The sequence below is a fragment of the Hirundo rustica genome, chromosome 17, assembly GCF_015227805.2.
Source record: "Hirundo rustica isolate bHirRus1 chromosome 17, bHirRus1.pri.v3, whole genome shotgun sequence".
In the NCBI taxonomy this organism is placed as follows: Eukaryota; Metazoa; Chordata; class Aves; order Passeriformes; family Hirundinidae; genus Hirundo; species Hirundo rustica.
In genome coordinates this window covers 12,455,481-12,482,959 of record NC_053466.1, presented here as the reverse complement: position 1 = coordinate 12,482,959, position 27,479 = coordinate 12,455,481, and the positions used below count along the sequence as shown (strand labels likewise).

At 54.6% G+C, this 27,479-nt stretch overlaps 3 protein-coding genes across 9 annotated transcripts in view; 2 read left to right on the top strand and 1 right to left on the bottom strand.

Annotated features, from left to right (window-relative positions):
• The window catches only part of ASCC2 (activating signal cointegrator 1 complex subunit 2), a 34,710-nt gene extending 28,763 nt beyond the window's left edge, over window positions 1-5,947 (top strand). For all 4 annotated transcript variants that reach the window (XM_040081009.2, XM_040081007.1, XM_040081008.1 and 1 more), the window contains exons 16-19: window positions 1,789-2,010; window positions 3,750-3,858; window positions 4,309-4,385; window positions 5,062-5,947. In XM_040081009.2, the coding sequence (XP_039936943.1) occupies window positions 1,789-2,010; window positions 3,750-3,858; window positions 4,309-4,385; window positions 5,062-5,230 (577 nt within the window). In that variant the 3' untranslated portion in view covers window positions 5,231-5,947. The remainder of the gene's footprint in view (window positions 1-1,788; window positions 2,011-3,749; window positions 3,859-4,308; window positions 4,386-5,061) is intronic.
• A 1,699-nt stretch (window positions 5,948-7,646) lies between these two features.
• LOC120760598 (cytochrome b-c1 complex subunit 9) lies at window positions 7,647-9,093 on the bottom strand. Its single transcript, XM_040081046.2, has 2 exons — window positions 8,922-9,093; window positions 7,647-7,888 (listed from the first exon to the last, which is right to left on the bottom strand). The coding sequence occupies exons 1-2, from the start codon at window positions 9,060-9,062 to the stop codon at window positions 7,850-7,852; spliced, it is 180 nt and encodes a 59-aa protein (XP_039936980.1). The 5' UTR covers window positions 9,063-9,093; the 3' UTR covers window positions 7,647-7,849.
• Window positions 9,094-9,096: 3 nt separating this feature from the next.
• Window positions 9,097-23,985, top strand: ZMAT5 (zinc finger matrin-type 5). Of its 4 annotated transcripts, none has more exons than XM_040081042.2 (6): window positions 9,097-9,194; window positions 14,029-14,251; window positions 14,609-14,671; window positions 15,104-15,184; window positions 21,187-21,298; window positions 23,741-23,985. In XM_040081042.2, the coding sequence occupies exons 2-6, from the start codon at window positions 14,125-14,127 to the stop codon at window positions 23,868-23,870; spliced, it is 513 nt and encodes a 170-aa protein (XP_039936976.1). In that variant the 5' UTR covers window positions 9,097-9,194; window positions 14,029-14,124; the 3' UTR covers window positions 23,871-23,985. The 4 variants fall into 4 exon arrangements, with proteins under 4 accessions (XP_039936976.1, XP_039936978.1, XP_039936979.1 ...); XM_040081044.2 differs by having other exon boundaries at window positions 9,159-9,194; window positions 14,026-14,251; XM_040081045.1 differs by having other exon boundaries at window positions 9,166-9,198.
• Window positions 23,986-27,479: the final 3,494 nt, after the last annotated feature.

Below are 27,479 nucleotides of genomic sequence, written 5' to 3'. Positions count from 1 at the left end.
ACTTGTGTTTGGAGTACCTTTGCTAAGCCTGGTGTCACCATAGTGCCTGAAGAGCCAGAGCAGGTTCTTCTGGCCACTCAGCATCAGCAGTGGGGGGCAGGGACTGTCCTTGAGAAAGAGAGATCCAGCCAGGATGAGGAGGGAATCAAACACAAGGAAATGAATGTGCTAACACAGACTGCCGATCCTGAAAAGTGATGGCACTTGTCTGTGCCTGTCCAGCCCTGGATGTCAGGTGAATCTGTCTCCCGAAACCAGAGCATGTCCTGAGCTCCATGGGACTAGAGGAGTTCTCCCACTGTTTTTCCTGGGATTGGTGCCCAGACCATTTCATGCAGCTCCTCTGCAGTCATCAGACCAGCTCGACAGGAAGCAATTAGCAGGAGCTGGGTCCAGTGCTGAATTCCCACAGGAGGTGTTATCCCAGGGATCCCATGGGTGAATTCACCACATTGTGCAGCCACTGCAGGCAGTGAGTCATGGCAGAGGGGGAACCATCTCCAGCTGTAAACTTACTTTGTTCTGAGATTCCGAATGAAAACCGGGCTGCTGGATCACAAACCCTCAGTCTGTCCCTTCCTGAGTCACTGCCCCTGCCTTGGACAGATCTTTCTCTGATAAAATCCACTGATGCTGGGTCCTCCTGGACTTGGGGGCTGTAAGTGGTCCTGGGAATGCTGGACAGTGGAATCCCCCATTGCTTTGCTGTAAATGTGTACTTGGCTGGTCTGAAAAATGGGACTTCAGAGCTTATGCTTGTGCAGCTTGAGACACTCAGCAGCTGCTTTTAATCCCTCTTTTTCTTGGTCTTCCTTTCTTTAAAATGACTGTAATTTACTTGCCTTCTAAATATGACAAACAAGCCCTTGCTGTGCTTAGAGAGGTTGAATAACAATCACTCTCTACTGTTTTGTTCTTTGCCATGTGAGTTGTGTTTATTCTCATCCTCACCTGCACTGGTTATTTTTTGGATCTCTCCATCTGCATTTGTCCTTTTCCCCTCACGTTTGTGCTCCATGCAGCTTGGCCAAGTTTCATCTGGAATAGAATTGCACTTGGCCTCCTGTGGAAGCCTCCTCTCTGTCTAAAGTGATAGTGGGGGTCTCCAATTCCTGCTCTTTTTTAGGGGCCAAACAGCCCCTATAGAAATGACCCACACTGGGTCACTCCACCCAACCCTGGGGCCCAGCACAGGAAGGACCTGGAGCTGCTGGAGTGAGACCAGAGGAAGCACCAGGATGAGCAGAGGGATGGAGAAGCTCTGCTGGGAGGAAAGGTCGGGAGAATTAGGATTGTCCAGCCTGAAGAGAAAGCTTTGAGATGACCTAATTGTGGCCTTCCAGAACCTGAAGGGGCTGACGAGGAAGATGGAAGAGAGACTGTTTACAAGGGCTTGGAATGACAGGACACAGGGAATGGCTTCCAGTGCCAGAGGGCAGGGCTGGATGGGAGATTGGGCAGGAATTGTTCCCTGGCAGGGTGGGCAGGGCCTGGCACAGGGTGCCCAGAGCAGCTGTGGCTGCCCCTGGATCCCTGGCAGTGCCCAAGGCCAGGTTGGACACTGGGACAGTGGAAGGTGTGAGGATGGAGTAAGATGAGATTTAAGATTCCTTCCTGCCCAAACAACTCCCTGATTCTCTAAACCAGCAGGTGGGGTAAGGAGGGCCTATGGCATTGGGGGTCAGACCCGCATTGCTTCACACTCCACTGGCTAACAGGGGAAAAAGCAGGGGAAATCTTCAAGGGAAAGTTGTGACCTCTGCCTTTTCCTGCCCTGTTCCCGGGCAGGAGGGAGAAGGACACGACCCGGAGCCTGGTGAACGACAAGCGGCTGGTGACGGAGCAGAGGCAGCGCTACAGCCAGTACAGCGTGGTGCTGGAGGAGCTGCCCCTGCAGCCGGGAGCTGCCCAGCCCTACGAGGACTACGAGGACGAGTACGACGACACCTACGATGGGAACCAAGTGGGCGCTAACGACGCTGACTCGGATGACGAGCTCATCTCCAGGAGGTGAATGCTGAGGGGAGGGGTGGGGAGGGAACCTCTGGAGAAGCACCGCGGAATTCTCAGGCTCTCACAAACCTGGGAAACGCTGCTTTGGGCTCTGTTCCTCCACGAGAGCTTCAAACCAGCCCTTTCTCTGTTTTCACAGTGGTGTGCAAGGAGGAAGGTTTGGGTCTCCCTTCTCCTGTGGATAGGGAGTGTTCTCATGGCAAACTGTTCCTTGAACACAAAGTGATTGCACCCTTGGGGCAAAGGACCTCAATGAGAAGTGGCTGTACATAAATACAAACTAAATTCCTAGCCAAACGATTCCTAAACTTCAAGGATGTGTTCCAAAGGGAAGCAGAGTGTGTCCAGGATGTTCTCCAGCTTCCACTCAGCCATTGCCTCAATTAATCAGCAAATCCAAGAGGGGAATTTGCCATGTGTGGAAGCTTGCACTCAGCAGTGCTTCTCCTTAGAGAATCTACCCTGCAGCAGGGAAAAACAGCTTGGAAAAATCAGTGGAGCTGGGCAACCTACAATGGCTGGTTAGCAAAGGAAAACTTCAAAATTTGGGAGATTTTACAACCAGACCTTTCCCTGCCAATCCCCTCCGAGTGCTGACAGCAGGAATTGAGTCCCTGATGGGCTGCACAGTGCTCTGCACCATGACTGACAGCTGCACACAATTAGTTTTTGGGAAGCAAAGGGTTAGTGGCGATGGAGGCTGGAGAATATTTATTTTAGAAAACACGTGGTTTAAAAGCTGCTTTAACATTTCTGAAAGGGGCCTTTTGAATTCTGATGTATTATGAGAATGTCACCATTCCTAACCTCAAATCAAATAGAAGCTTTGAGGCTCTTTTGTCTTTTTTCCCCCCTCCTAAAGTGCTGAGAAGCTTCAATTTAAATCCTTTTTGTGTTTTTTCCTGTAAGAATGTGGCACCCAGGTGTTTGCCCCTCTTTCAGGTCTCACTGCCCTTAGAAACAATTAGTGGATGTCACTGCTGAAAACTGGATCTGTTGCTCTGACATAACAAAGGCTTCTCCGGTTTTACATTTATTTCTTTGGCAGTGGAATGGTGGGTCTGAATTCCAATGGAATTGAAACACAGACACATATTTATGTTAAAGAGGAGTTTCAGCATGTGGTAAATTCTTCCTCCACCCCCAGGCCCTTTGCTCTGCATGTCCAGAGTGATTCATAAAGCCTGATTAATTTCTCCAGGGACTTCCCCCTGTAGGAAGTTTGGGCACTGCAATGGAACTGGGGTTCCCTGGATACCCCTGACCAGTCTGAGGGTTTGGAGCACAGCACCGCTGAGCATTGATGGTTCTGTCCAAATTTATCTTGTACAACAGATGCTCCCTGTCTGCTGAGCTAAAGCCTAGCAAAGGATTCTCCTTAATATTGCCTTCTGGCTGTGTCTGCATGCCCATTTCCCAAAGGAAGCAGTTGTTTCTGTGGAGAAATTCCTTATGAAGTTCCAGGGTTGTTTTTTTAAACTATTATTATTATTATTATTTTCAGTGACAATTTCATAGTGAGCATTCCCCGGTGGAGAGTCTGTGTTTGTTAATTGCCCATAGGAATGTGGCATTAACTCCTGGGTCTCCTGGGTTTTTTTGTTCAGGAAAATGAAGTCCATCTGTAGAGTCTCATCTTTTTAAGGACATAATGCAAACCAAAAAGGATTGCTGTTCAGAGAAATGTTTGTGGCTCTGCTGTTTTCTTTTCTAACTATTTGTGTCTTAATTCCCAGGCCATTCACAATTCCTCAGGTCTTGAGACCTAAAGGACAGGAGGAAGGTCAGGAGACAGAGGAAGAGGATGAAGAGGAGGAGGAGGAAGCTGAAAAAGAAAGAACAAAGGTGACATTTAGCTGGAGTTGCATTAAGATTTACCACATTTCGTCCCTGCTTCACCTGCAGGCGATGTGGAGCAGATTTCCTATTTCAGAGAGGGAATCTTTGTGCAGCAGCAGGGGCTGAGCTGCTGTTCAATGGCTGCTGGGCTGTGATGTGTCCCCAGGGACAGCTCTCCACTGTTTCCTGGCCTAACTGCTGGAGCAGTGACACTTCCTCCGTGGGGAGCTTTAATCTGCTTTATCCCAGAGACAGACAGTGCCAGCAGAGCACTCTGAGGGTCACTGACGCTCCATTTCCATGGATGTGCTGGGAGCAGCCATGGCGTGGGGAGGTTTTCAGGCAGCTTTTGTGCCAAGTGTTGTGTTTAGGGTCCCTGACACCAATCCCACTGATTCAGAGGTAATGAACCAGGAATTGATGACTTTCCTTTCCTGTCCCCTTGCCTCCTTGTAGGACCACTTCGTGCAGGACCCGGCGGTGCTGCGGGAGAGGGCTGAAGCCCGGCGCCAGGCTTTCCTTGCTAGGAAGGGGTAAGCAAGGATCTCCCTCTGGCTCTGCAGCTGTTTTGCTGCTGATTGGAACTGTTGAGGGTGTTCCTGCTCCTTGACGTTCCTGTGTGTCAGGGTCCTACCACAGTGGGGTGAACTTCCTCACCCACCCTTTACTTTACCGATGGTTGTTTTATCCCATTGCACAGGGGTAGGCACGGCATGGAATCGTGGAGTGGTTTGGGTGGGAAGGGACCTTAAGACCATCTTGTTCCACCCCTGCCACAGCCAGGGACACCCTTCACTGTACCAGGCTGCTCCAAACCCTGTGCCAGGGCCTCAGCATCCTCCCAGGGTACAATTCCTCCCTAATACCCAATCTAACTCTCCCCTTTTTTCAGCATAAAGCCATTCCCCCCTTGTCCTGTCACTCCAAGCAGCAGAACCCTGTGCAAGACAGAATCTTGGAGAGCGCAGCTTCCAGAGCTCCCACAGGGATTTTGAGGCAGTTTCATGGCTGTTTTCAGCTGATGGGCTCCGTGTATGGAAGGACACAGTGGTGGTGTGGCTGATGCTGCTCCTGGGCTGCTGTGGGAGCCCTGGGAGGAGCCGAGGCCCGAGGCTGAGCCCCTCACACCCCGGTGTTTGTGGGAATCCGGGATTTCACCCCCAGCAGTGCAGGGTGCCTGTTGTGATGTCCTTTCTCTGTGTCCTCCAGGCACAAGCACGACAGCTCTGCCGTTGTTGGGAATGCCAAGGGCCACGGGCAGAGCCGGGAGACGGTGCAGGAGCGGAGGAAGAAAGAAGCGAACAAAAGCACGAGAGCCAACCACAACCGGCGGGCCATGGCCGACAGGAAGCGCAGCAAGGGCATGATCCCTTCCTGAGCGGCTCCCGGGGCAGGGCCTGCACCATCCCCCAGCCCCTGCCCGGGAGCAGGCTCCGTTTCCTCGGCATTCCCTTTGCTCAGGGGATGGATGTTGTGTGCAATACCTGGCACCTGTGCTGACACGGAGCTGCATTCCCTGTGGGAGTGCTGCCCGTTCCTGGCAGGGAGCTGCCCTGACTGTGTGTGCCAGTGGCTGCCCCCAATACATGGGACAGGCTGCAGCAGCCATTCCTGCCCTTTTGTACTATTTATAATTCTCAGAGTTTTATTTTCATACTGGCTCTTTGTGCCCTCCCTGCCCACCTTGGTGTGGGCAGATCTGACAGCACAGCTTCCATGGACATGCCTTATCCTGAACTTGAGTTACAGATTTTCCCAAGTTGGAAGGGACCCGCAGGGATCACTGAGTCCCACTCCTGTCCCTGCACAGACACCCCCACAATCACACCCTGGGCATCCCTGGAGCGCTGTCCAAAGGCTCCTGGAGCTCTGGCAGCCTCGGGGCCGTGCCCATTCCCTGGGGAGCCTGGGCAGTGCCAGCACCCTCTGGGGAAGAACCTTTCCCTGAAATCCACCTAAACCTCCTGACGCACCTGGCGGAGAAAGGCCCAGGCTGTTCCCACTGCCAACAGACCCACAGGGACCCAGGTGAGTAAGACCTTATGAGTGAGGTCTGTGAAAACAGATGGTACAAATAAAAGATATAGATGTCTTAGTTGTTTTTCTTAGCCCCTTACAGACAGTATTGATGAACTTCCTGGTATCCAATTAGGCTTTGCTTGGTTAATTTACTGGTTAATGTGCCCTGAGTGCCATCTCCCCAGCATGCTCTATTTTCTTGCACTGCAGCAGTGCCTGTGGCTGTCACCCCCACAGGGAGAAAATCAGCAGTGGGTTGTGCTGCAGGGCAATCCCAGTGCTGCGGGAGCAGTGGGGTGGTAAAGTGGTAGTAGGGTGGTAGTAAGGTGCACACCTTGGTGCCTCGTGTTGTGCAGAGGGCAGGAATGTGATGGGAGCTGCTGTGGGGCTGTTTGCAGAGAAGCAGAAATGCAGCAGAACAGCACTGCTATGAAATGAGGGGAAGCCCTGAGAGCTCTGAGGAGAGTTTTCTTTGCCTATCAGTGCTGCCCAAACCTCCCAATGGCAGGCATCCCCAAATGCTGTATCCAGGGAAATCCCCTGCTGGATAACGCCGCTCTCCTGCAGCTCCTGCTCTCTGCACCGATGGCTTCGGCTCCTCCTGGCTGCCCACTGCAATGCTGTCCCCTCATCCTGTATTCAGCGTTGGTTCTTGCTGCTCAGAGCCTGCAGCTCTTTCTGAGCTACTCAGCCTGATGTGGAACAGCAGCAGAGCACAGGGAGCTGGCATTGACTCAGATGGGATTGTCCCAGGAAAGCTTAAACCTTTCTCTTAACCATCTCCATAAAGCACGGCTGGGACTGGGACAGCTGTAGTTGGGTTTGGCTCCAGAAACAAGTGTTTACGTGCTCATTGTGTTTTCAGAGTAAACGTTTCCCCCCCTGGCACTCATTTGCAAACCCAACAAAGCTGCTGTGAGCACTGGCTGGCCTGTGCTGAAATTCCTCCTGATTAGTGAAAATGGACTGAGGGAGACATGGGGCTGCTGGGCTGGGAAAGTGGGAAGAGAAGGAGTCACTCAGGCAGATCTCCCTACAGCGACCTGAGAGCTGAGCAATTAACTGAGTCATTAACCCAGGAAGTGCCCAAATATCCCTTCCCATGTAGAAAGAAGTGTTTGGCTGGGCTCTGCAGGGAGAAGGGAATGACTCTGCTCAGGGTGAGAGAAGGTTCAGGGGGAGGAACTGGACGATCTTTAAATTCAAACCATTCCATGACTCCTCTGAGCCAGCTGCTGGGGGGAGCTGAGTGATCCCTCTCCCTTCCCAGCACCTTCCCTTGGGTCAGCTGGGATGGAGGCAGGTGTGTGACACAAACCTGACATCACTTCTGCTCCTCGAGCCATGGGAAGAGCCAGAAGGTACGGGAATAACTAGGAAAGGGACCCACATCACTTCTGAAAGTTACAGCTGATCCCCATTCTCAGCCCAGCAGTGCAGAGCACATTCCTCTGTTGGGGCAGCAGCACCTGTAGCTCTGAAAGGGCCAGGCCAGGAACTTCCATCACATCTGAGCTACAAAAGGTGCTGTGAATGATTTTCAAGCCCCTTTTCTGTGGACAGACCAGAAGAAGCAGACAGCTTCTCACCCTTTGCAGGCAGAAGCCAAGGGTTGTGATGAACTACAACTGTCTAATTGCTTTCATTTTAAGACGCTGTGGTTCCTAACAGTGCCTTGGAACTAAAGAAAAGGGCTGTTTATAAAGATTCTCCACCTTCCAGAGGAGGAGGAGGCACAGAAAGGCCAAAGGATGAGTGAGACAAACACACAGACATGAGACAGGACCAGGAGTTTTATTTGAACACAGTAAGTCGAGTAGAGCAGCAGAACTCCTTCAGTCCATCTGGCTTCACATCATATCAGTAGGTGGCTGATAGCATCTGGCTCGGAGTTGTTCCATCAGGAATCCATTCCCAGTTTCAGGAGGCTGAATCCATCCCTGTTGCCACCCCAGGCTGGCTCCTGCTGCTGAGCTGCTCAGTTCTCATACTTGTGTTTGATGTGCTTCCACAGCTTCTGCATGCAGAATAAGCAGAGGAAAAAAAATCAACACTTTTTAGGCAGCTTCTCAGTGGGGCAGGGATAACAATCCAAAATGCAAATTATCCTGCCTGGGGAGGTGGTGATGGAGCCCTGTACTGGATCTGGGGGACACAGGGATGCACATGGGGGCTCCTGGTTTCTAATCTGAACAGGGAGGAAGCTGTAGAGATTCCCCTTCCCCTGTTCTGCTCTGGATTAGTGGCCCAGAGACACTGCCTTGAATTCTCACCCAGGCTGGAGAGGGCAGTTCTGCCCCTGCACATAAGGAATGCACAGAACAATCCTATTCATGGAATCATGGAATGGTTTGAGTGGGAAGGGATCTTAAAGCTCATCCAGTGCCACCCCTGCCCGTGCAGGGACACCTTCCACTGTCCCAGGCTGCTCCAAGCCCCAGTGTCCAACCTGGCCTTGGGCACTGCCAGGGATCCAGGGCTGCCCAGCCTCCCAGGGAACAATTCCTGCCCAATCTCCCATCCAGCCCTGCCCTCTGGCACTGGAAGCCATTCCCTGTGTCCTGGCACTCCTGTCCTTGTTCAAAGTCCTCTCATCTCCTGGAGCCTCTGTAGGCCCTCAGTGTGGCTCTAAGGTCTCCCTCGGTATCCTGCAGTCATTATCCCGTCACTGCTGTACTTAGGAACCTAAGGACTATTTGACTCCTTTCACCCAAGGTTCATACGGGGGACACCCGAGGCCAGCAGCCCTTATCCCCTTCCCCCGCCAAGGGGCAGATCGGCCAAGCCGGAGGACTACAGGGCAAAATAAGCTCCTTTTACCCCTCCCGCTCCCCCCTGCCTTGCACGCCCCTTCCAAGCGGCCAGAAAAGCCCAAGCACATCCCAAAGCCCCGACCATCGAGCGCCACGACAGCCGCGGAACCCCCTCGGACCCGGCCGAGCCGCGCTGACCCTCAGCGAGCGCCGGGGCGGGGCCCAGCGGGGCCGGCCTGACCTTCAGCGCTGGGCCCGCGCCCGGGCAACCCCGGCGGGGCCTTACACAGCCCTTACCCCTTCGTTGAGGTGCTCGAAAAGCGCGTCCGCGCCCTGGTCGAAGACGCGTTCGAAGAGCACCGCGCCGAGCACGACCGACAGCGCGAAGGTGGAGCTGCGGCGGAACAGCGACCCGTACACCTGCCGCAGCAGCGCCATCTTGGCCGCGCGCTCCGCGCCTGCGCCGCGCCGCACGGGCTGCTGGGGGATGTAGGCGGTGCCCTGTGATTTGCACGGCGCCCGTGGGGCAGGCTGGAAGTTGTAGGCGGCGCGACGCGGGCCTGGCCAGAGGTGGGTGAGTGTGGCCGGGGGTCTCTGAGGGGCTCCGCCAGGAGCTCCGCTCGTCCTGGCCCTCCCGCAGCGGCCTCTGCTGGGTAACTCCGGGGTCTCTGCCCGGCTTTGTGCGGTGAAACCGGCCCGGCCGTGGCTGAGGCGGGACCCAGTTGGTGCTGGGGCCAGGGGGCAGCGGGGCCGGGGCTGATGGGGGCAGAGACAGCCCGGGCCAGCCCTGCCCTGCCCGGGTGTCCGGCCAAGGGTGACAGGAACAGGAAAGAGACTGCGGTCACTGCCCTCGGTTCACCCCCGGAAGGTGGGTGGGAGGGGATTCGGGGTGGATTCGGGGTGTTTTCTGCAGTTTGGGGTCGCAAAAGGTGGTTGGTGCCAGTGTTCGGGGAGTGGGTGGCAGGTATGCGGCTCATGAGTCATGGAATGGTTTGGTTGGAAGGGACCTTGAAGCTCAGCCAGAGCCGCCTCCTGCCGCAATCAGGGACACCTTCCACTGTCCCAGGCTGCTCCAAGCCCCGTCCAGCCTGGCCTTGAAAATTTCCAGCGATCCAGGGGCAGCCACAGCTGCGCTGGGCATCCTGTGCCAGTGCCAGAGCAGCCTCTGACAGCTGCTCCAGAGGCCTCGGGATGAGTGGGACCTGGCCCCATGGGGCAGAACAAAAGTGGGAACGTTCCCATTTGCTGCCCTCTCTTTGTGTTTCTCTCTTTTAAACCTCAGTGAGGGCTGAGCAGCCCTGGGGTGACTCTAGCACACATGGGAGAGAGGTAAATTTGGATTTAGGAGGGCAGAACGGACAGGGGAATCCTAACACTGAAGCTGTTTCGCCACAGGGCTGTTGTTAAACAAGTATCTACATGAAATTCCAGAGCTGACCCTCAAGTGACACTGCTCTGTTGTTTTGTTTGTCTCACCCACTCAGAAGTAGCACAAGGTCTGGCTGCAGAGTAATTTATCCTGATTTATTTGTATTTGTTCTCTCATGCAATGACTGTGGGGGTCTGTGGGATTTTTCTGAGTTAGGACAAGACCTCTGCTTGTTCTGGAAGCCTGGAAGGTGCCTGGCACATTCCTATACCGTGTTATCCCTTTGGAACCCCAGAATATCTCGAGTGGGAAGAGACCCACAGGATCATCCAGCCCAGCCCCTGTCCCTGCCCAGACCCCCCAACAATCCCACCCTGGGCATCCCTGGCAGCGCTGTCCCAAGGCTCCTGGAGCTCTGGCAGCCTCGGGGCCGTGCCCATTCCCTGGGGAGCCTGGGCTGTGCCAGCACCCTCTGGGGAAGAACCTTTCCTGATCTCCAGCCTGAGCCTGCCCTGGCCCAGCTCCAGCCGTGCCCTGGGTTTTTTTCCTGCTCACCACAGATCAGTGCTCAGAAAAACTTAATTTTTTATTTTTCAAATGTAACTGCTCTGGATTATCTAAGACAAATTCCTCCAGCTGCTCATTGCTGCCACCAGGGTGGTTTGTGTGTGGTCAGGTTGGTGCTGATCCTGAATTAAGCTCTGGATTTCCAGCGGATGTCCCTACCTGTGGCAGGGGTTGGAATGAGATGAGCTTTAAGGTCCCTTCCAACCCAACCATTCCATGATTCTACAACAGGACACAGGGAATGGCTTCCCACTGCCAGAGGGCAGGGCTGGATGGGAGATTGGGCAGGAATTGTTCCCTGGCAGGGTGGGCAGGGCCTGGCACAGGGTGCCCAGAGCAGCTGTGGCTGCCCCTGGATCCCTGGCAGTGCCCAAGGCCAGGTTGGACACTGGGGTTGGAGCAGCCTGGGACAGTGGGAGAGGTCCCTGCCCAGGGCAGGGGTGGGACTGGATGAGCTTCAAGGTCCCTTCCAATCCAAATCATTCCATGATTCTCTGATTTCCTCTGGGTGTAATGGAAAGCAGGATCTGTGCTCTGTCATTGGGAAGGTGTTGGCAGATTCTGCTGCCATTCCAAGTCTCCCCGCAGATCTGAGCCCATTTAAATTGGCAGCTGAGTATCATAAGCCTGACACTTGGATTTAATTAATTCACATCTGCCTGGGTATCCAAGGTGGCTGGAATGGCCCCGAGCCCGGGCTGTGAGAAAGCAGGAAATTGAGGTCAAGGCCCGGCAGCACCTCCTGGGGCTCGGTGTGGAGAGCAGCAGCTCCCCCCAGACACAGAGGAGCCTGTGCCCCTTCCAGGGTCACCTTCCTCCCTCTGCCTGGTGAAACACCCCGGAGAGTCCGAGATAAAATCTGCAGCTGATGCAGAGCAGCGTGGAGGGTTCTGGCAGCAGCTGGAGAAGGGAAAATGTGGGATGGTGCCCAGGATACCTTGGCTGGAGTTGTCCCAAGCCCCTCGCTGTCACCTTCGAGGTGCCTCACGACAGGACATTGCTCACCCAACAGGGCTCCAGGAGACTCCACGCAGCATTGCTGTTACACATTCATACAACACAACGCCCTGGGTTGTTGGGGGGGGGTTTTATTTGCATTTATTCAGACTTTTAAGCTAGCACAAAGCGTGGCTGGAAGCGTTTATGGCTGCAGTGGGTCCAGGTCTGAGCTCCCTGATTCAGTTGCAAATCAGGGGCTGGAGATGCTGAGAGGAAACGGCCAGGCTGAGGCAGTTCTTTATAGAACAGCTACATTTACTTTATTTCATAATGACTAAGATGGATTTAATTAGGAACCATCTCTGTTTTCAGCTGAATAATGCTCTTTGTTTACTGCTGGAGCCGTTTGGGGAGATGGAAATAGGTTGGTGCTGCTCAGAAGCAGCTTTTTACTCCCCTGGACTCACAGAGCGCTGGGAAGTGCTGGTGTTGCAGAGAGTTGGCAGAACGCAGCGAGGTATCCGTGCAGTGGAATCCTTGAAAAGATGGGAATAAGTGTTGGGTATAATCACTGAAGGGGGAAGTCTCAGGGAGAATCTGATACTCTTCTAATTGCTTTTTACACTCCATCTGTCCCCTGCAATGGGAATTACTTGGAGAATTTGGGAGCAGGCAGCCGTGGGATGTGGGATCTGGAATCCGTAGGAGCTTTCTGCCCTGCTTGTTGGGGGAGGAGGGGGAAGGAACTTCTGCAATTATTGCTGTCGGGGTGATGAAAGAGAAAGTTTGAAATATGATTTCAAAGGCTGGCTGCTGCTGGGCTTCCGCAGACAGAATTCCCTGGGAGATCTCTGGAAACTTGTGTGGGACCACTGCAGAATCTCATTTGTTTTCCCTGTTTGCAGCATTCTCTTCTGCAGAGATGGAGTGCAGGAGCCAGCAGCTGAGACAGGGAGCTTTTTGTGTCACCAGGAGCTCTGGGAGACTGTGGAATAACATGTGGAACAGGGATTTTTCAGTATTTAGAAGCAGACCCTGCCAGTGGGCCAGACTTGTTCCCTCTGAATTCCAGCAGCCCCACCACAGTGCTGCAAACCTGGCTGCAAAGCTCAGGGATGCAGAGGGTGAGGGAATGTATGGCTCCATCCTCATTAGGCAGTGCTTGTGTTTGGATTCTTTGGAGGAGGACGATCTCAGACCTCAAGCCCTGCAGAGCTGAGCTGGGATCACCCAGGGCGTGTGGGATTTGTGGTCCCAGCACACATCCCCCAGGAAAGAACCTCAACACGAGATTTCCAGTTCACTTGGAATATCTGAACATTTTACCTTCAGTGTGGAGCTGTTCAATCCAATTAAAAAAATCTCAGAAGGTCTTCCCATCGAATGCAGCTTTGCTTTAACTTGTGGTGTGAGGCCTCGGAGATTCCCAGGGGTTTGATTTGGAAGCAGTGGTTCCTGGGAGCAGAGGAGGAGGGGAATGTGGTGCTGGTGCTCCTGCTGGGATGGATGTCTGGCAGGAGGCTTGGCTTCCCTGCCTGAGCTGGGCACGCTGGGCTCTGAGGGATTGCCTGGTGCCCTGCTCTTTGTGCTGAGCTGGAGGAGTCGGCCAGGGGGCTGTGATTGATTCTGGACCCGTTTTATTTATAAAATCTTTATTTCTTGTGCCGGTCTCTGCGCCACTTTTTAAATGCATTCAGCTGTCAAAGTGTCAAAACCTGGAGAATTGCTTTTGGAGTTTATCTCCCAGTCCATTCATCTTTGCCATTCATCAGGTACCTTTATATCTCTCAGGAGAGAGCTTGCAGCTCCTTCAGGGTGTTTGTTGCACCTCCAGCAGGGACATCTGATGGGGACAGGTGTCTGAAGGATAAAACACAAGCTGATCTCACCTGCACTGACAGTGGCTCCAGGCCCAGCGCAGGTGGCAGCTCCCAAATTCTGTTGTGATCTTAGTGCTGTACTCAGAGCAGACACACCTGGGTGCCATAGGCTGGGGGGGATGAGGAGAGCAGTCCATGATGTACAGGAAAAAACAGGGCTCAGTGGTTTGTAGGAAATCTGTCCTGTAGTGTTTGTAATGCAGCTTCCCACCTGCAGCACAGGTGAGATCAGCTGCTGTTTTATCTCTGAGGATAAAATGAACTTTGCTGAGTTTCTTCCTTACCTTGCAGAGATGGACACGGGGGAGTTTCCTTCCTCTTTTGTATCAGCTCGTGGATGTTTGGGTCAGTGGTCCCCAGGACCTCCAGCTCCTCCTGTTTGCACCTTGGATGGTTTGTGCTGCACCTTCCCTGGAGCCTGTGGCTCTCTGTTTTCTGTGGTCTGAACTCAGGGAAGGAGAATCCTTCCGGCAGAGCTGTTGTGGCTTTGTGTGACAGAGATAAATGCAGATCAGGCCTTTTCTCCCATGTGCAGGCAGCCGATCCTGCCCCAGCAGTCTGTGATGGACAAGGATATAAACTGTTGTGTCTCACCTCTTTCTCTGTCTGCCAGCCCTAAGTGATTTGAGTTCTCCTCCTTTGGAAGCAGGCACTGTAAATCCTGGATCCTCCATTCCCACGGCTGGGCGCCGAGGAGCTGCCTGGTGATTCCAGGACATGCTGATGCTGTTTTGCCAGGACAGAGATGGGGAAAAGGTACTTCTGTGACTACTGTGACAGGTCCTTCCAGGACAACCTGCACAACAGGAAGAAACACCTCAATGGAGTGCAGCATCTCCGGGCTAAGAGAGTGTGGTACGACTTATTCCGAGGTGGGTGCTCCCAGCTGTCTGCCACTCCCTTCCTGGGACTGGGGAGGTGATGGATGAGTGGGAAGAGAAAATAAATCAGCACTGATGGTTTATACACTCCGTGTGCCTGTGGATTGAGCACGTGGTGCTGCTGAATCAGGCAGTCTCAGAGGTGAATCCCTCATGTGAGGCTCTGACCTGTCTCAGCACACAGTTCCAGGTGTGTTAGTGCCCGCCTGCAGTGGGAGTGGGTTAAACTGGCTGTGAAACCAGGGTGTCCCTCTGCTTCCTTCTGGTCCCTGACCGGTTTGGGACTGGACGTGACGGGATTTTGCTGTGCCCAGGATCTTTACCTGGGTTCACCCCTTGTCTCCCCAGATGCTGCTGCTATCCTGCAGGAAGAGCAAACCAAGAAACCTTGTCGGAAGTTTCTGCAAACAGGTGAGGGGTTCTGAGTGCAAAGAAGTGCCTGGGTTCAGCAGCTCCTTCCAGAGGCAGCCCAAGGCTGGAGGGAGGGCTTTGGGCCTGTGTCTGGCATCCAGGTGTGATGGAGCCTGGGTTTGCTTGCACAAGGACCTCTTGTGGGTGGTTCTCATGGAACTCTGGCTTTTCCCAGAATTATTAAAGTTGGATAAGACCTTTAAGATCATCAAGTCCAAACGTCAGTACAACACCACCATGTTCATCGTTAAACCATGTCACCAGGCGCCACATTCACACACTTTTTTGAGCACTTCCAGGAGTGGTGACTGCACCACTTCTCTGAGCAGCCCATTCCAATGCTTTACAACCCTTTGTGTGAAGAAATATTTCCTAATATGTAATCTAGAGAATTTTGAAACTGAATTTTCCAATCTCACTGTTTCATTGCAGGACAGTGTGATTTTGGGTCCAACTGCAGATTTTCCCACATGACAGAGCAGGACCTGGAGAAGCTGAGTGCCCAGGTTCAAGGTGAGTCCTCCAACCAGGCCATGTCCAAGGATCTCCTTGGAGGGAGAGGTGCTGCAGGGAGGTGTGAGGGGTTGTGCAGGCTGTGATCCCCTGCTGCCTGCACAGAGCCAGCCAAGCGTGGATCCCTCCCTGCTGCTTCCCAGTGCGGTGTGAGCCTGGAAGTGCTGCAGTTTGTCATATGCTCCCTGCTCTCGAGCTGCTGGCGCGGACACAAACCTGGAGCTGAGCAGTGCTGTTACCGCTTGGCAGCAAGAGTTTGGAGTGGCCTTCGTGAGCCCTCGGGGTTTTGTTCAGTCAGGGAATAAAAACTGTCAGCAGCAGAGGGCACTGGTACATCACGTCCCCTTAAATTTATGGATTTGATTTCCCCCCACCTTGCTGCTGTTACCAGGGAGGTGCTGCTTCCCCCCATGGGAAGAGGGGGTGGGAAGAGCTGTCCCGCTGTCGGGCTGTGAAAGGGGTCCTGGATCCAGAAACAGCCTCTGCTTGGGTGGCTTTGGATGGAAGTGAAGTGTGGGCAGAGGGTGGATGGCAGCTGCTCCCTGCTGGGAGTTTGCAGAGCACTTTGGACCTTTCTCCTGCTGGGACTGCCATTCTTGGAACTACTTTTCTTTTAGGGAAAAGAGGTGGCAGCTCTGTTTTCTCCATAGGAGTCATTACTTTAGTGGTTAAAGAAAATGACAGAATCACAGACTGGGCTGAGTGGGAAGGGATCTTAAAGCTCACCTCCCTCCAGCCCTGCCGTGGGCAGGGGCACCTTCCACTACACCAGGTTACTCCAAGCCCCATCCAACCTGGCCTTGGACACTGCCAGGGAGTGTGAGTGAGGTGTTGGAGAGAACTTGTGGAATGGTTGAAATCTCCACTGGAGATCACCTAAAATCCTAACCATGCTGAGAGCAGGGTGCTCTGGGCCACGTTCAGTTGTGTTTTGAATATCTCAAGGCTGGAGACTCTGTGGGTGTTTGACTGGGCTCATAATAAAAATGAGTAATTTATTAAATATTTAAATAGAAATTCCTGACGGAAATTCCCGTGTTTTGGGTTGTGCCCACTCTCTCTGTGCTGGGGAGCCCAGCACTGGGTACAGCACCCAGATGTGGCCTCACAGTGTGGAGCAGAGAAGAAGGGTTCCTTCCCCAGCCTGGTGTCCCAGCGTAGCCCAGCTTGGAGCAGCGCCCATGCCCACATCCTCGCTGGAGCCAGCTGTTGTTTTGCCAAGAGTCTGGCAAAGCCGGGCTGAAGTGTTGGAAGCGTGGAATGTGAGACGGGGTGTGCGTGGGGTAGAGCCTCTCCTGGCCCTCAGAGGGATCCCATTTGGGGAGGAAGAGCTCAGGGGAGCCAGGGGGAGGCAGGCAGGCAGCACAGAGCTCTTCCAGGCTGTGCTGAGTCAGTGAGAGCCCCCGAGGTGACTCTTGAGTCAATCTCCGAGTCGATAAATCCACGGTGGGGACGGAGCACTCCAGCCCTTCCCAGAGTCACCTTCAGCCAGAGCCTCACCCTGACCCCTCTCTGCTGGGCTCCCCGGGGTGGCACAGAGTGACAGGCACTGGAATTTCCAGGCACTGGCTCTTCCTGCAGGAGAAGTGAGAGCTCTCTGGAGCAGAGCAGGGGATGCTGGCAGCTCCTCTGTGCCTGTGCAGCTTTCCTTGCCAATTACACTTGTTACTGAGTATTGACTTGTGACAAAGGGGTCGGTGTAAGTGCAGGATTGGCTGCTGAGAGCCAATTCCAGGGAGATCACTGGGAAACCTTGCATTTGTGTTCTGGAGTCAAACATTTCATTTACCAATTAGCCCTGAAGGAGCAATGGCCAGGGGACAGGGGGTGCTTGGCTGGAGAGTTCAGTCCTGCTTACCTCTCTCGGGGTGTGGCTTCGTGCATCACACAGACTCCAACCCTGATCAGAGAGTTTGGAGGGATTCGGTGCAGGGAAAGGCTCAGCAGGATTTGGTGGAGGAGAAGGACAGCCTGTAACAGACAGGATGGAAGGATCAGGCTCTGGTGAGTCATGGGGACATTCCAGCACTCCTTCAGCTGCCAAATCTCTCCTGTCTCAGGTGCTGGGGCTGAGGGCAGAGTTGAGGGCAAGCTCGTGTGTGGCAGGGTGTGTAATTCACAAGGATCCTCCATCAGTGATGTCCCACCAGCATTCCCACTCAGGATCTCTGAGCCGTCAGCCATCCCAAGCCACAGCCAGTGGGACTGGAGCAATCTGGACCAGGCTGCCTCTCACTGACCCAGCTGGGAGATTTTGGCAGGTTTGGAGCTGGGGGTTGTCAGGGATTTGAGATGACTGGGAGCTGGGAGCTCCAGAGCCCTCCCAAGCCTGGGGTGACCGTGCTGGGGGTGGCCAGGCTGGTGGGGGACGCTCTCCTGGTGGGCCCACAGTGCTGCTCAGCCCCCCTTTCCTCAGCTCTGGTGCAGGCAAAGCCTTGTCTGACTTTTTTTTTTAACCCTGCTAAACCGTGATGGCACTTTTTTTATCATGTAAATATTGAACCTGTCCCTGAGTCCCTGTGAATGTTTGGTGTTGGTAGCTCCGTGTCTGTGAACCCACCTTGATAACGAAGCAGTTTTATCACAGCCAAAGGGAACATGACATTATCCTTAACATTTGGCCTTTTTAATGCAGGGAGTTCACCCTGTCGTCTGTGTAAGTTTTGTGGGTTAAGTGGGAAAATTTCTGGATGATTCCATGTCCTAGAACAGCTTGGAGCCTGGCCTACTTTGGCATCAGCATCTCTGCACCCTGTAGAATATCCTCATCAAGAAGCAACAGTTTACACCTTCAGCAGGGAGGGAGCTCATATTCCCAGCTGTTCCCCCATCAAAGCATTAGCCTTCTGCATCTGCTGCATCATTCATCAGCCAGACACTTGCAGGCTGTCGTTTTAAGTACAGTGGTGTCAGGAAAAGTCACTGTCAAATTGCCATCTCCTTGCTCAGAGTTACTGGCTCCCGCTAATCCGTGTCCCTGGTGCAGGCAGGATCGACCTGGCTGGGCTCTGGTGGCTCCAGCCAGCCAGGGCTGCCAGAGGAGCATTTACAGGATGTCCATGAGGTTGAAGGCATCTGAGGGACCCTGCTGGGCTGGCTGGAGCCCACTGGTTTGAGTGGGAGCGGAGCGGGAGGGGTGCTCACACCGGGCTCAGGGCGGTCGCTTGTTTGGCTGCTCCCATTGCAGGGGCTCCTCAGGCTCATCTCAGCCACGCTCTGCTGCTGTTCTTGTGCTCTGGAGGAGTTGGGGTTCCACATCATCCACCGGGGAGGCAGCTGAGGGATTTCCTGTGCGTCTCCTTGCTGGGTGACCCACCCACACTGAGGGTTCCATCTCTCACACAGCAGTGCCTTTTTCAAGAAGAAAACTCATGGGGACAGAAGATAAATGTGGACCCTGCTCTGGCATCATTAGAGGCACTTCACAACCGCAGATGCTCTTTTAATTGGCTGTAATTAGGCTTTGAAGCAACACCACAGTGAGGAGGAGGGGGTAAGCACCTCCACACCTGTCCGGCTGCACAGCCACGTGTGGGGGGCAAGGGCTGGTAAAGGCCTTTCAGAGCTGCTGCTTGGAATAGCTGTTGGCATTCAGGGAGTATTTGCAAAGGCAGGGTGGTCCCTGGATGGAATGTGTGTGCTCCAGGGGGACGTGGACATCATCAAGGTGGGCAGAGCTGGAGAGCTGCCTGTCCCTGCTGCTGTATTTCTGAGCCTGAGGTTTGGAATGTGAGAACAGGGAGACAGCTGGATATCTTTCTAATGTAGGTACCTGGGGCTTGATTTGGGGCTGTGTGAATCCAGAGCAGTTCCACGGCATCCAGTGAACTTTTCTGGCTGGGACCATGAGCTGTGGCTACTCCGTCCTTGGTGTGGTACCCTGGGGCTCCCTGCTCTGAACAGAGAAGCTTGGGCTGTTTATGGTCTGTTGGGGCTGGGAGTTGGATGAAGAAATTGCAGTGGTAGAGAGGTGGGAGAAATTCTCTCCATGATTTTCTTCCCTGCCTCATCAAACCTTCTCACAGACACTGCTCGTCTGTCCCCTTGCCAAGGTGGGATGTGCTTAGGAGGTGGAAAAACATGGAACAAAGGGAAATAAGGTGCTCAAGGACCCTGAGTGTGAGCAGTGTCCAGTGTGAGCTCTCTCTTCTCTTGCCTCCCTATCCCCCCACCTGGCCAGCTGGTTGGGTTGACCCCATGTAGCTCTGCTGGGGGTTTAATCCATGGGAACAGCGGTGGAAGACTGGAACATTCCTGTCTCCAGCCTTCTCAGTGGGTTCAGAGCAGCCCCCAGACATGAGGACCACAGCGGGCTTTCTGTGGTGGCACTGGGCACATCATCACCCCGCCCAGCAGCAGCAGCTGAAAAGGCTGGATGACAAATTATCCATCTGGCTGCTCATTGTGTAGCACATCCCTGCCATCCTGATTTAGTATTCAACAGGCAGATGAATAATTGGTTGCCACCAGTAGGATGAAGTGATCCTTCACTCTGCCCAAGCACTATTAATTTCACACCCTGTCTGCAAAGGTGTAATATTTTCCTTAAAACGTGTGACATATGGTGGGTGGGTGTGGAGCAGACTCCTGAGGGGCACGGCTGCAGGTGCCTTGGTCCCTAAATGGGAGCAGGGATCCCCCAGAAGGATGGAGGAGCGGGGCTAAGGGAGTGACACGCAGCTGCCTCTGCTTCCTTTTTATTGTCACCAGTATCTGGTTTTCTGAGTTCCCTGTTCTGTTAGGTGGGAAGCTTCCACTAGGCTGGAGATGTGGTCGTTGGGACCGTGTCCTCATCCCTGATGTGCTGGAGGAGTGTGGCTGTGTCAGGACTCCTGCTAGACCCGTTCAGCACCAGCTGCCTCCCTGCAGCTGCGGGGGGCTGGGGAGCTCTGCTAACTGGGCAGCTGTGGGTTTGTGCTGGCTCTGTGCCCTTCTCCCCAGGGGGTGCCTGTGGGCATCTGCCCCACACAGCCCTTCCAGAGTGACTGGAGGGGTTGAAATCTTGATTCAGTAAACAGCAGTTGCTGGTTCTTAACCCCCATGAGAAACAGAGCAAGGAGTAACGGGTTCAAACTGAAAGAGGGGACATTTAGGTTAGGTATAGGTTGGACTCAGAGATCTCTCTTGAACCTGATTGATTCTGTAATTCTGTGATTTATGGAAGAAATCCTTCTCTCTGATGAGGTGAGGCCCTGGCACAGGGTGCCCAGAGCAGCTGTGGCTGCCCCTGGATCCCTGGCAGTGCCCAAGGCCAGGTTGGAGCAGCCTGGGATAGTGGAAGGTTTCCCTGCCCATGGCAGGGGTGGCACTGGATGGGCTTTGAGGTGACTTCCAACCAAACCATTCCGTGATTCTAAATACAAGAACTTGTCCCCTGGTTCTCTCTGCCCTGGTTCTGCCCCTGGGCTGGTGACAGCTCTGCCTGGGCTGTGCAGGGGTTGGGGACACATCAAGCAGGGAGCTCCTTAACCAGCCCTGACAGCAGCTCTGGGATGTGTCTGCCGGCTGGAACACGCACCCGGAACCGTTCAGAGTCTGCCGGGCTGCCAAGGCTGCATCGATCCGGACACTGGCCCTGTCACTCCCACCTAACAGGGCAGGGGTGGGGCAGCCGCTGCTGCCGCTCGGAGGGACGCGGCTCTGGAAAGGCTCAGGGCCAGCCGAGGCTGTTCCAGGCGAGGATGAGGCTGATCTGCCCCCGGGAGGAGATGTCAGACTCCCCTCCGTGCCCGAAGTGCCTCCGTGCTGGTTTAGCTCTTGTCCCCTGCTCTGCCTGGCTGCAGCTGTCACCAAGGATGACTCCGAGCGTCAGATGGCAGGAGGGCAGAGCAGGAGGAGGAGGGACTGCCACAGGCACGGTGCACACTCTGCACCCTCTGAAACTGCGCAGGGTGATGAGCAGCAGGTTTAATGGAGTGAAAGGACAAGGGTCTGGTGGCCCTTTCTCTCATGGCCCTCCCTGTGATCCAGCCCTCTCTGATCTCAATCTTTCTCTCAAGCAGGGGAGAAGAGGCTGAAGGAGCTGCAGAGGGAGGGAGCAGATATCCCACCTGGCGCCATCGAGGACTGGCTGGACAGGAGAGCCCAGAGGCTGAGCGCAGCTCAGAGCAACAGGTACTGGGGATCATCCCGGTGTGGAGCAGAGGGGGTCCCACAGGAGGCTGGGATAGGGGAGGGTGCAGGGCTCAGAGGTCCCACCCCCCCAGGCAGCGCTTGTGAGGGGCACATGTGTGGGTCCAGCCCTGCCTGTCCCACCAGGGATGTGTGCACAGGTGTCCCTGCGTGCCAGGGGACAGCTTTGGGGACAAGCCAGAGCAGAGGGACGCGCCTTGCTCTCTGCAGAGTGCAGACACACCTGGAAGGACAGAGCCCGTGCTGTGCTGGGTCATTAACGCCCGGGGTTCAGCGTCAGGAGCCTGCTTTCATCTGTTCTCGGCTCCCCCAGCCCCTGCCTGCCGGGGAGGGTGGGATTGGCTCCTCCTCACCGTATCCATTCGGATTCGGCCGGCTGTTCCCTCGCTCACCTGACTGTGCCGCAGGCTTAATGGGATGACATTTGGGCAGGTGCCAAATCTCTCTTCTGTTCTTTCTCTGTTTGTTCCCGTCCTCTCCGTGTTTGGACTGGGCAGGATCTTCCTTCTGGTGCTTGTCTGAGCTTGTTGCTCTGGGATTGTTCTGTCCCTCAGCTCAGCTGCCCTTGGCCTTGCAGAGCTGCCCAGATTCCTGTTCTGTACACTTCACTTGCCCCATTTTGGTTTTCCTGGCTGTGAATCCCTGGAACTTGGGGTAGATCAGCTCTTAAAGAAAATAGCCATCACTGTTCCCAGAGGAATTTCCAGACCTTCAGAATTACTTGGTCATACCCAGAGGAATGTTCAGACCTTCAGAACTTGGTCACTGCTGCCTCCATAGATGCGCAAAACAAATTTCCAGGATTGTTGCTCTTTTTTGCAGCCTCCCTGTCCCTGCAGGCTCAGAAACCATCTGCTACAGGAATTAAACACCAACTTTTGGAACTTCCTTTTCTCTCTCCAGCCTTGCCAATGTCTCTCCCGATCATCTCTGTGCTCCCCTCGTGCCTTCCAGCCCCACATTTCATGGGATTGATTTTTACCAATTTCCAAAGGAAATGTAGGCGTGGGTTTCCATCAGAAAAGGGTCCAAGGTCTCAGAGCTTCTGAGATGCCACAAGTTCCATGGGTGTGGAAGTGGGTAGAGGAGACATCCCATTAACACCTTTAGAAAGGAAATATTCTTGCCCTTGCTGGGCACTGGGGAGTCCCTGTGGGACAGCCATTGAGAATGCTCCAGCTGTAGGTAAACCTTTGATAGAGCACTTGTAGCTCATGAGACCCCAGGGAGCTGAGTATCCAGTGCTGCCTATTGATCAGTCCTGCTGCTCAGCAAACAGCTCATTAGGCGATGGCTCCACTTGCAGCATTCCCTCTGTTCCATATCCATATGTGCCGGGGGAATGACACCAAATATCCCTGCCCAGAGGGGCTGGTGTGTGTCCTCACGGTCCTGCCTCATCCTGGCCTCTGCAGAATCCCCACTGAAGGGACAAACCTTGAACCAAATGACTTTGCTCTCTGTGAGTTGCCTGGAAAACGCTCCTGGAAAACTACTCCTGTAGTTGGCTCTCGGCCACGGCCCCGCAGGGAGAGGAGGGTGCTGCTTCTCCCCGGGGTTATGTAAAGGAGTTTGATTAGATTTCTTCTGGCATAACAATTAAAAAGATTCATCAGGATCGAAGGCAGAGGCCTGAGAAGCTGCAAGGCTGCTGTCAGGGCTTGTGTGAGAGAACAAATGAGCTTCCTGCACTTGGGAATTAATGGAAAAGGTACGTTTCCCATGAATTTAAACGTGCCCCGGTCAAGCTGGAGGCAAGGGAGAGATGGTTCTTGCTCCTGCACTTCTTCAGCCCGGTGTGGTGTTTGCAGCAGCCTCGGGCAGTAAAGCTGAGGCGAGGGGCAGGGACAGAGTGATTCCCAGGCCGTGGGGCAGGGGAGAAGCCTGTTCCCTTTGCTGAAGGGTGCTCTGTGCACACGCCCTGCTGGCTTGGCAGCTCCTCCGTTTCCGAGGGGTCCTTGTCCTACAGGAAGTGCACAGCTGCCGTGGGATTCGGGCTGCTCTGAAAGAAACATCTGCTGGTTTTGTTTGTTCTCCTTCCAACTCAGCTGTGTGAGGAGTGGGGATGGAGGGGCTGGGACCAGCCCTGCTCCCAGCACCTGGCAGCTGTGCCTGCTGAGCCCCTCTTGGGGGGCTGTGCTGCTCCCCCCACCACAGAGCACCTCAGTGTTCCCACCTGAGTTTTCGCTGGCACACACTGTTAGGCTGCTTGGATATGCTGGGAATTGTCACCCAACTGTTCCGGTGCTGGATTTGGGATGGGGAGTGAAGGAACCTATTTGGCGATAACCAAACCCCTCCTCTGCTGGCCCCTTCTCTTGGGGGCTACCGGAGGGGGCACGGGGAAGCCCAGCCCCCAGCATGGCCTTGGTGTCAGACTGACACGCTGCTTCTCACCTCATCCCTTTCCATTTCCCCTCACAGTGCTCTTCCCGAGAAACCAGCACCATTCCAGTACCCCCCGGGCTGGCCGCCGGTGCAGGAGCTGCCCCCGTCCCTGCAGGCCCCCCCGCCCGGGGGGTGGCCGGTGCCCCCCAACCTGCAGTGGGGCTGAGGCAGTGGCACCCCCAGAGCCTGGCTGGGGCTGGCTGCCTGCCTCTGCTCCAGGAAAGGGACAGGATTATTTATACGCACTTTTATTTCAATAAACCCTCCTCCCGCCCGTCACAGCCTCCGTGTGTCGTGTTCTGCTCACCTGGCAGACTCCCGTGGGCTGGGCCGCTCTCTCCCTGCCTCTGGAACAGAGATCTGTGCTCAGCAGAGCTCCAGCCCTGCTCAGGCGCTGTCTGTTGTCACCTGGAGCCAACATTCCCCATTTTCTGGGTAGGATCCATCTCCTCAGGTTGCTGCTGTCTGCTTCATCTGCTCTTAGTCCAGCTCCATGCTGGGCTCTGTGACCCCGGCTGGGGAAGGACCCAGGCTTTTAGAGCTGATGTTTCATTTCCTCGGCTGTTTGTGCTGTGTTTGTTCCTGATGAATTCAGGGTGTGACCCTGCCTGGGTACAGGTGCTGGAGCTCCCAATGAAGAGCCTGGGAACTTTTCCCTCAGCTCTGCTCCTGCTGTGCTGGAGATGAGGGGCAAGGAGGGAAAATATCCCAAGGTTTCTCCACGGTGAGAGTTTGAGTCATCTCTCCTTGCTGCTAAAGCGTGGGCTGAGGGAGGCCCTTGGCTGTCCCAGGGAGGGAGCAGGGTGCTGCAGCTCCAGGGGCAGGGGGGATCCTGTCCAGCAGCATCCTGGGAGGCAGCTCTGGCAGCGGGTTTGTCCAGGAGGGCTGTGCCCGCTGCCAGAGCATTCCAGGTTTGGCTGGGCAGGGAGGTGATGGGTCCAGATTCATGAAGAGCACAGGCAGGAGCCAGCTGCCTGTGGCCAAATCCCGCCTGGATCGCTCCAGCAGGGCAGGGCTCCCACCTTGGGGTGTGATGGCAAATTGTCACCGGAGCGTCAGTCCCATCCTGGGACGTGGCTCTGACAGGAGCGGGGGCTGGATGTGACAAGCAGCCTTGGCTGGAGCCTGGATGAGCTCTAGGTCCAACTAGAGAATGTTTTTATCCTTCCAGGCAGGAGCCCTGGGCTTGCTGGAGAGCAGGAACACAGGGCTTGGTCCTATCCTCCCTTCCACAGGGGGAGAAAAAAAACAAAAACCAAACTAGGACAATTTAATTTGCCTGCAGGCCAGGTGTGTTAATGAGAGCACCCAGGTGGCTCCTCTTTGGGAATGGATGGGAGTCCCTGGGATGGGAGCTGGGCCTGCTCTCTCCAAGCTTGGATGTTCATCCCTGTGCCCCAGCCTGGCACAGGGGAAGAGTTCTGGGGAATGTTGAGAGGCTCCACTGACTGGGGGGGACGGTGGCTGCTCTGCTGGTGGCAGCCAGAGCACGCTCCCGGGCACCTTCCAAGTCCACCAGCACCAACAGATCAAGGAACTCCCACTCCAGTCCTTTCCATGGACTTTTTTCTTAGTCAACATCAAAATCCTTCCCTGTTCCTCGTGTTGATTGGAGCTGTGCTTTGATCAGCTCCCAAGCCTGTCCCTGCTCTGTGTGCTCTGGTCCTGGTGGGTTTTCCAGCTGATCCAGGAGGGGTAGTTTTACCCAACACTCCCAAACTTCAGGGCTCCCCAAATCCAGCTTAAATTAGATAGAGTTCTCTGGGCAAGCTCTGAAACCCAACTGTAAATGAAAATTCCAGTGTAAAACACAACAGCCATAGCCTTTCCATGTTCTTCCTTGCTCCTAAGGAATTGAGCTGCTCTGGAAGCAGAAATTCCCAATAAATGCTGAAAGGCCAAGAGCAGGAACATTCCCTGCTGAGCTCCAGCCTGTCCAGGGTGAGGTGAGAGGGGCTGGCACAGGGGATTCATTAAAATTGGGGTTCTCCCACAAAAATTGTAGGATGTGCAGCTGATGGGCCAAACCCAGCATCACCCGCAGGATGTCGTGGATTCATGGAGCTGTGTAACTCCTGGGGGTGGAGGAGGCTGGGAGCTGCAGGGTGTGTGGGCTGTGTGTTCCAGCGGGCCCAGGAGCTGTGACAATGCCGTGGATCACCGGGGTGGGACACAGCCGCTCTGGGCTCATCCACGGGAAAAGGCTGCGGGAGGACGGGGCTCTGGCTCCTCCCCACAGCACGGCTGGTACCCCATCCCAAGGGATGCTGCAGGGATGGACTCACTGTCCCCGGGGTGGGGTGGGGGAGCTGCTGCCCGCTGGTGAAGCCCGAGCCAAAGTGCCTTTGCTGGAGCAAGAGCCGGAGTAATTTATCGGGAAGCTTTTAGGGAAATGAGCGGCTGCTGGGCCCCTGCCAAGCGCAGCCCCGCTGGGCTCTGCCCGTGTCCTCTGGCAGCTCTTGCTGGGAGAGAGGGACGGGAACTGGAGTGGGAATGGGGACAGGATGTGGAGCGGGGTGAGCACAGGACAGAGGGAGGGAGGGATGGATGGAAAAAGGGGTTGGAATTGGGGTGGGGATAGGGTCATGGATGGGGATTGGGGGAGGGGAGGGGGCAGGAATGGAAATCAGCATGGGAATGGGAATGGGGAGAGGTCGGGGATGAGGATGGGACAGGGATGGGGAGAGGATGGAGATGGGATGAGGATGGGACAGCAGTGGGGATGGGGAGAGGGGAAAGGGACAGAGAGAGGAATGGAAATAAGGGTGGGAGTGGGACTGAGGATGGGAGTGGGGACGGGAACAGAGCTTGAGACAAGGACGGGCATGGGAATGGTACCAAGACAGGGATGGAGCTGAGCCCATCCCACACTTCTTGCAGCACAAGAGAGAGAAACAACCTTTACCAACTTCTTCCCTTCCTGTCCCAAACACTTTCCCAGAGCTATGGAATCGCAGCCCTGCAGCCCCCACTGGGTTTGCTGCCACTTTTGCTCCGTTGTCCCCATGTCCAGAGAACCCGTGCAGGGTCCTGCCCCCTCGCACCTCCCCGCCCCCGCGGCATCCCCCCCTGCCGGCACATTCCCTTTGTTTTTCCCTTTCCTGGCGGTCCCTTAATTGAATTATCCCGGAGCACTCTGTTGCAGCAGCCGCAGTGATCCGTCGCCGCTGCGGCAGAGCGGGGACGCGGCTGGGACCCCGCTCGTGCATCCGGCTCCGAGAGCTGCCATCCCAAACCTGCCCCGAGAAATCCGTTCTGCCGATTCCCATTAAAATTAATTGAGCAGCTTTGAAACGCTGAGCTTGGGGGATGGCCCTATTCCTTTTATCTAATTTTTTTCTTTTACGTTATTGTATTTTCTGGCAAATTAAATTGTCCTCGGTTTTTTGGTGGGTTGGGGTTTTTTTGCTTCTCTTACGTTTATTCACAGCGTCTATAATAGACCTGGTTAAAAATAAATATATATATATATATATATATATATACACACACACATGTCTCCGAGGCCACGTGGCTCCGTTGGAAATGCCGGTCCATAAAAAATCCAAACTTTCTGCGGGGAGATGGATGAAATTTCATTACGGATGCGGAGCCTCCCGCACTTTGCGAGGCAGCCGGAATGATTTCATTGCCGTGGAGCACTTCCCATTTCCATTTTTCATTTGGACGCTCGCTTCGATTTGTTTGATAAATTAAAGGAGATCGAAAAAAGGCCCCACCCAAACCCCAAATCAATAAAACGCCGCCAGTTCCTCCTGGCATCCCAAAAATGGGG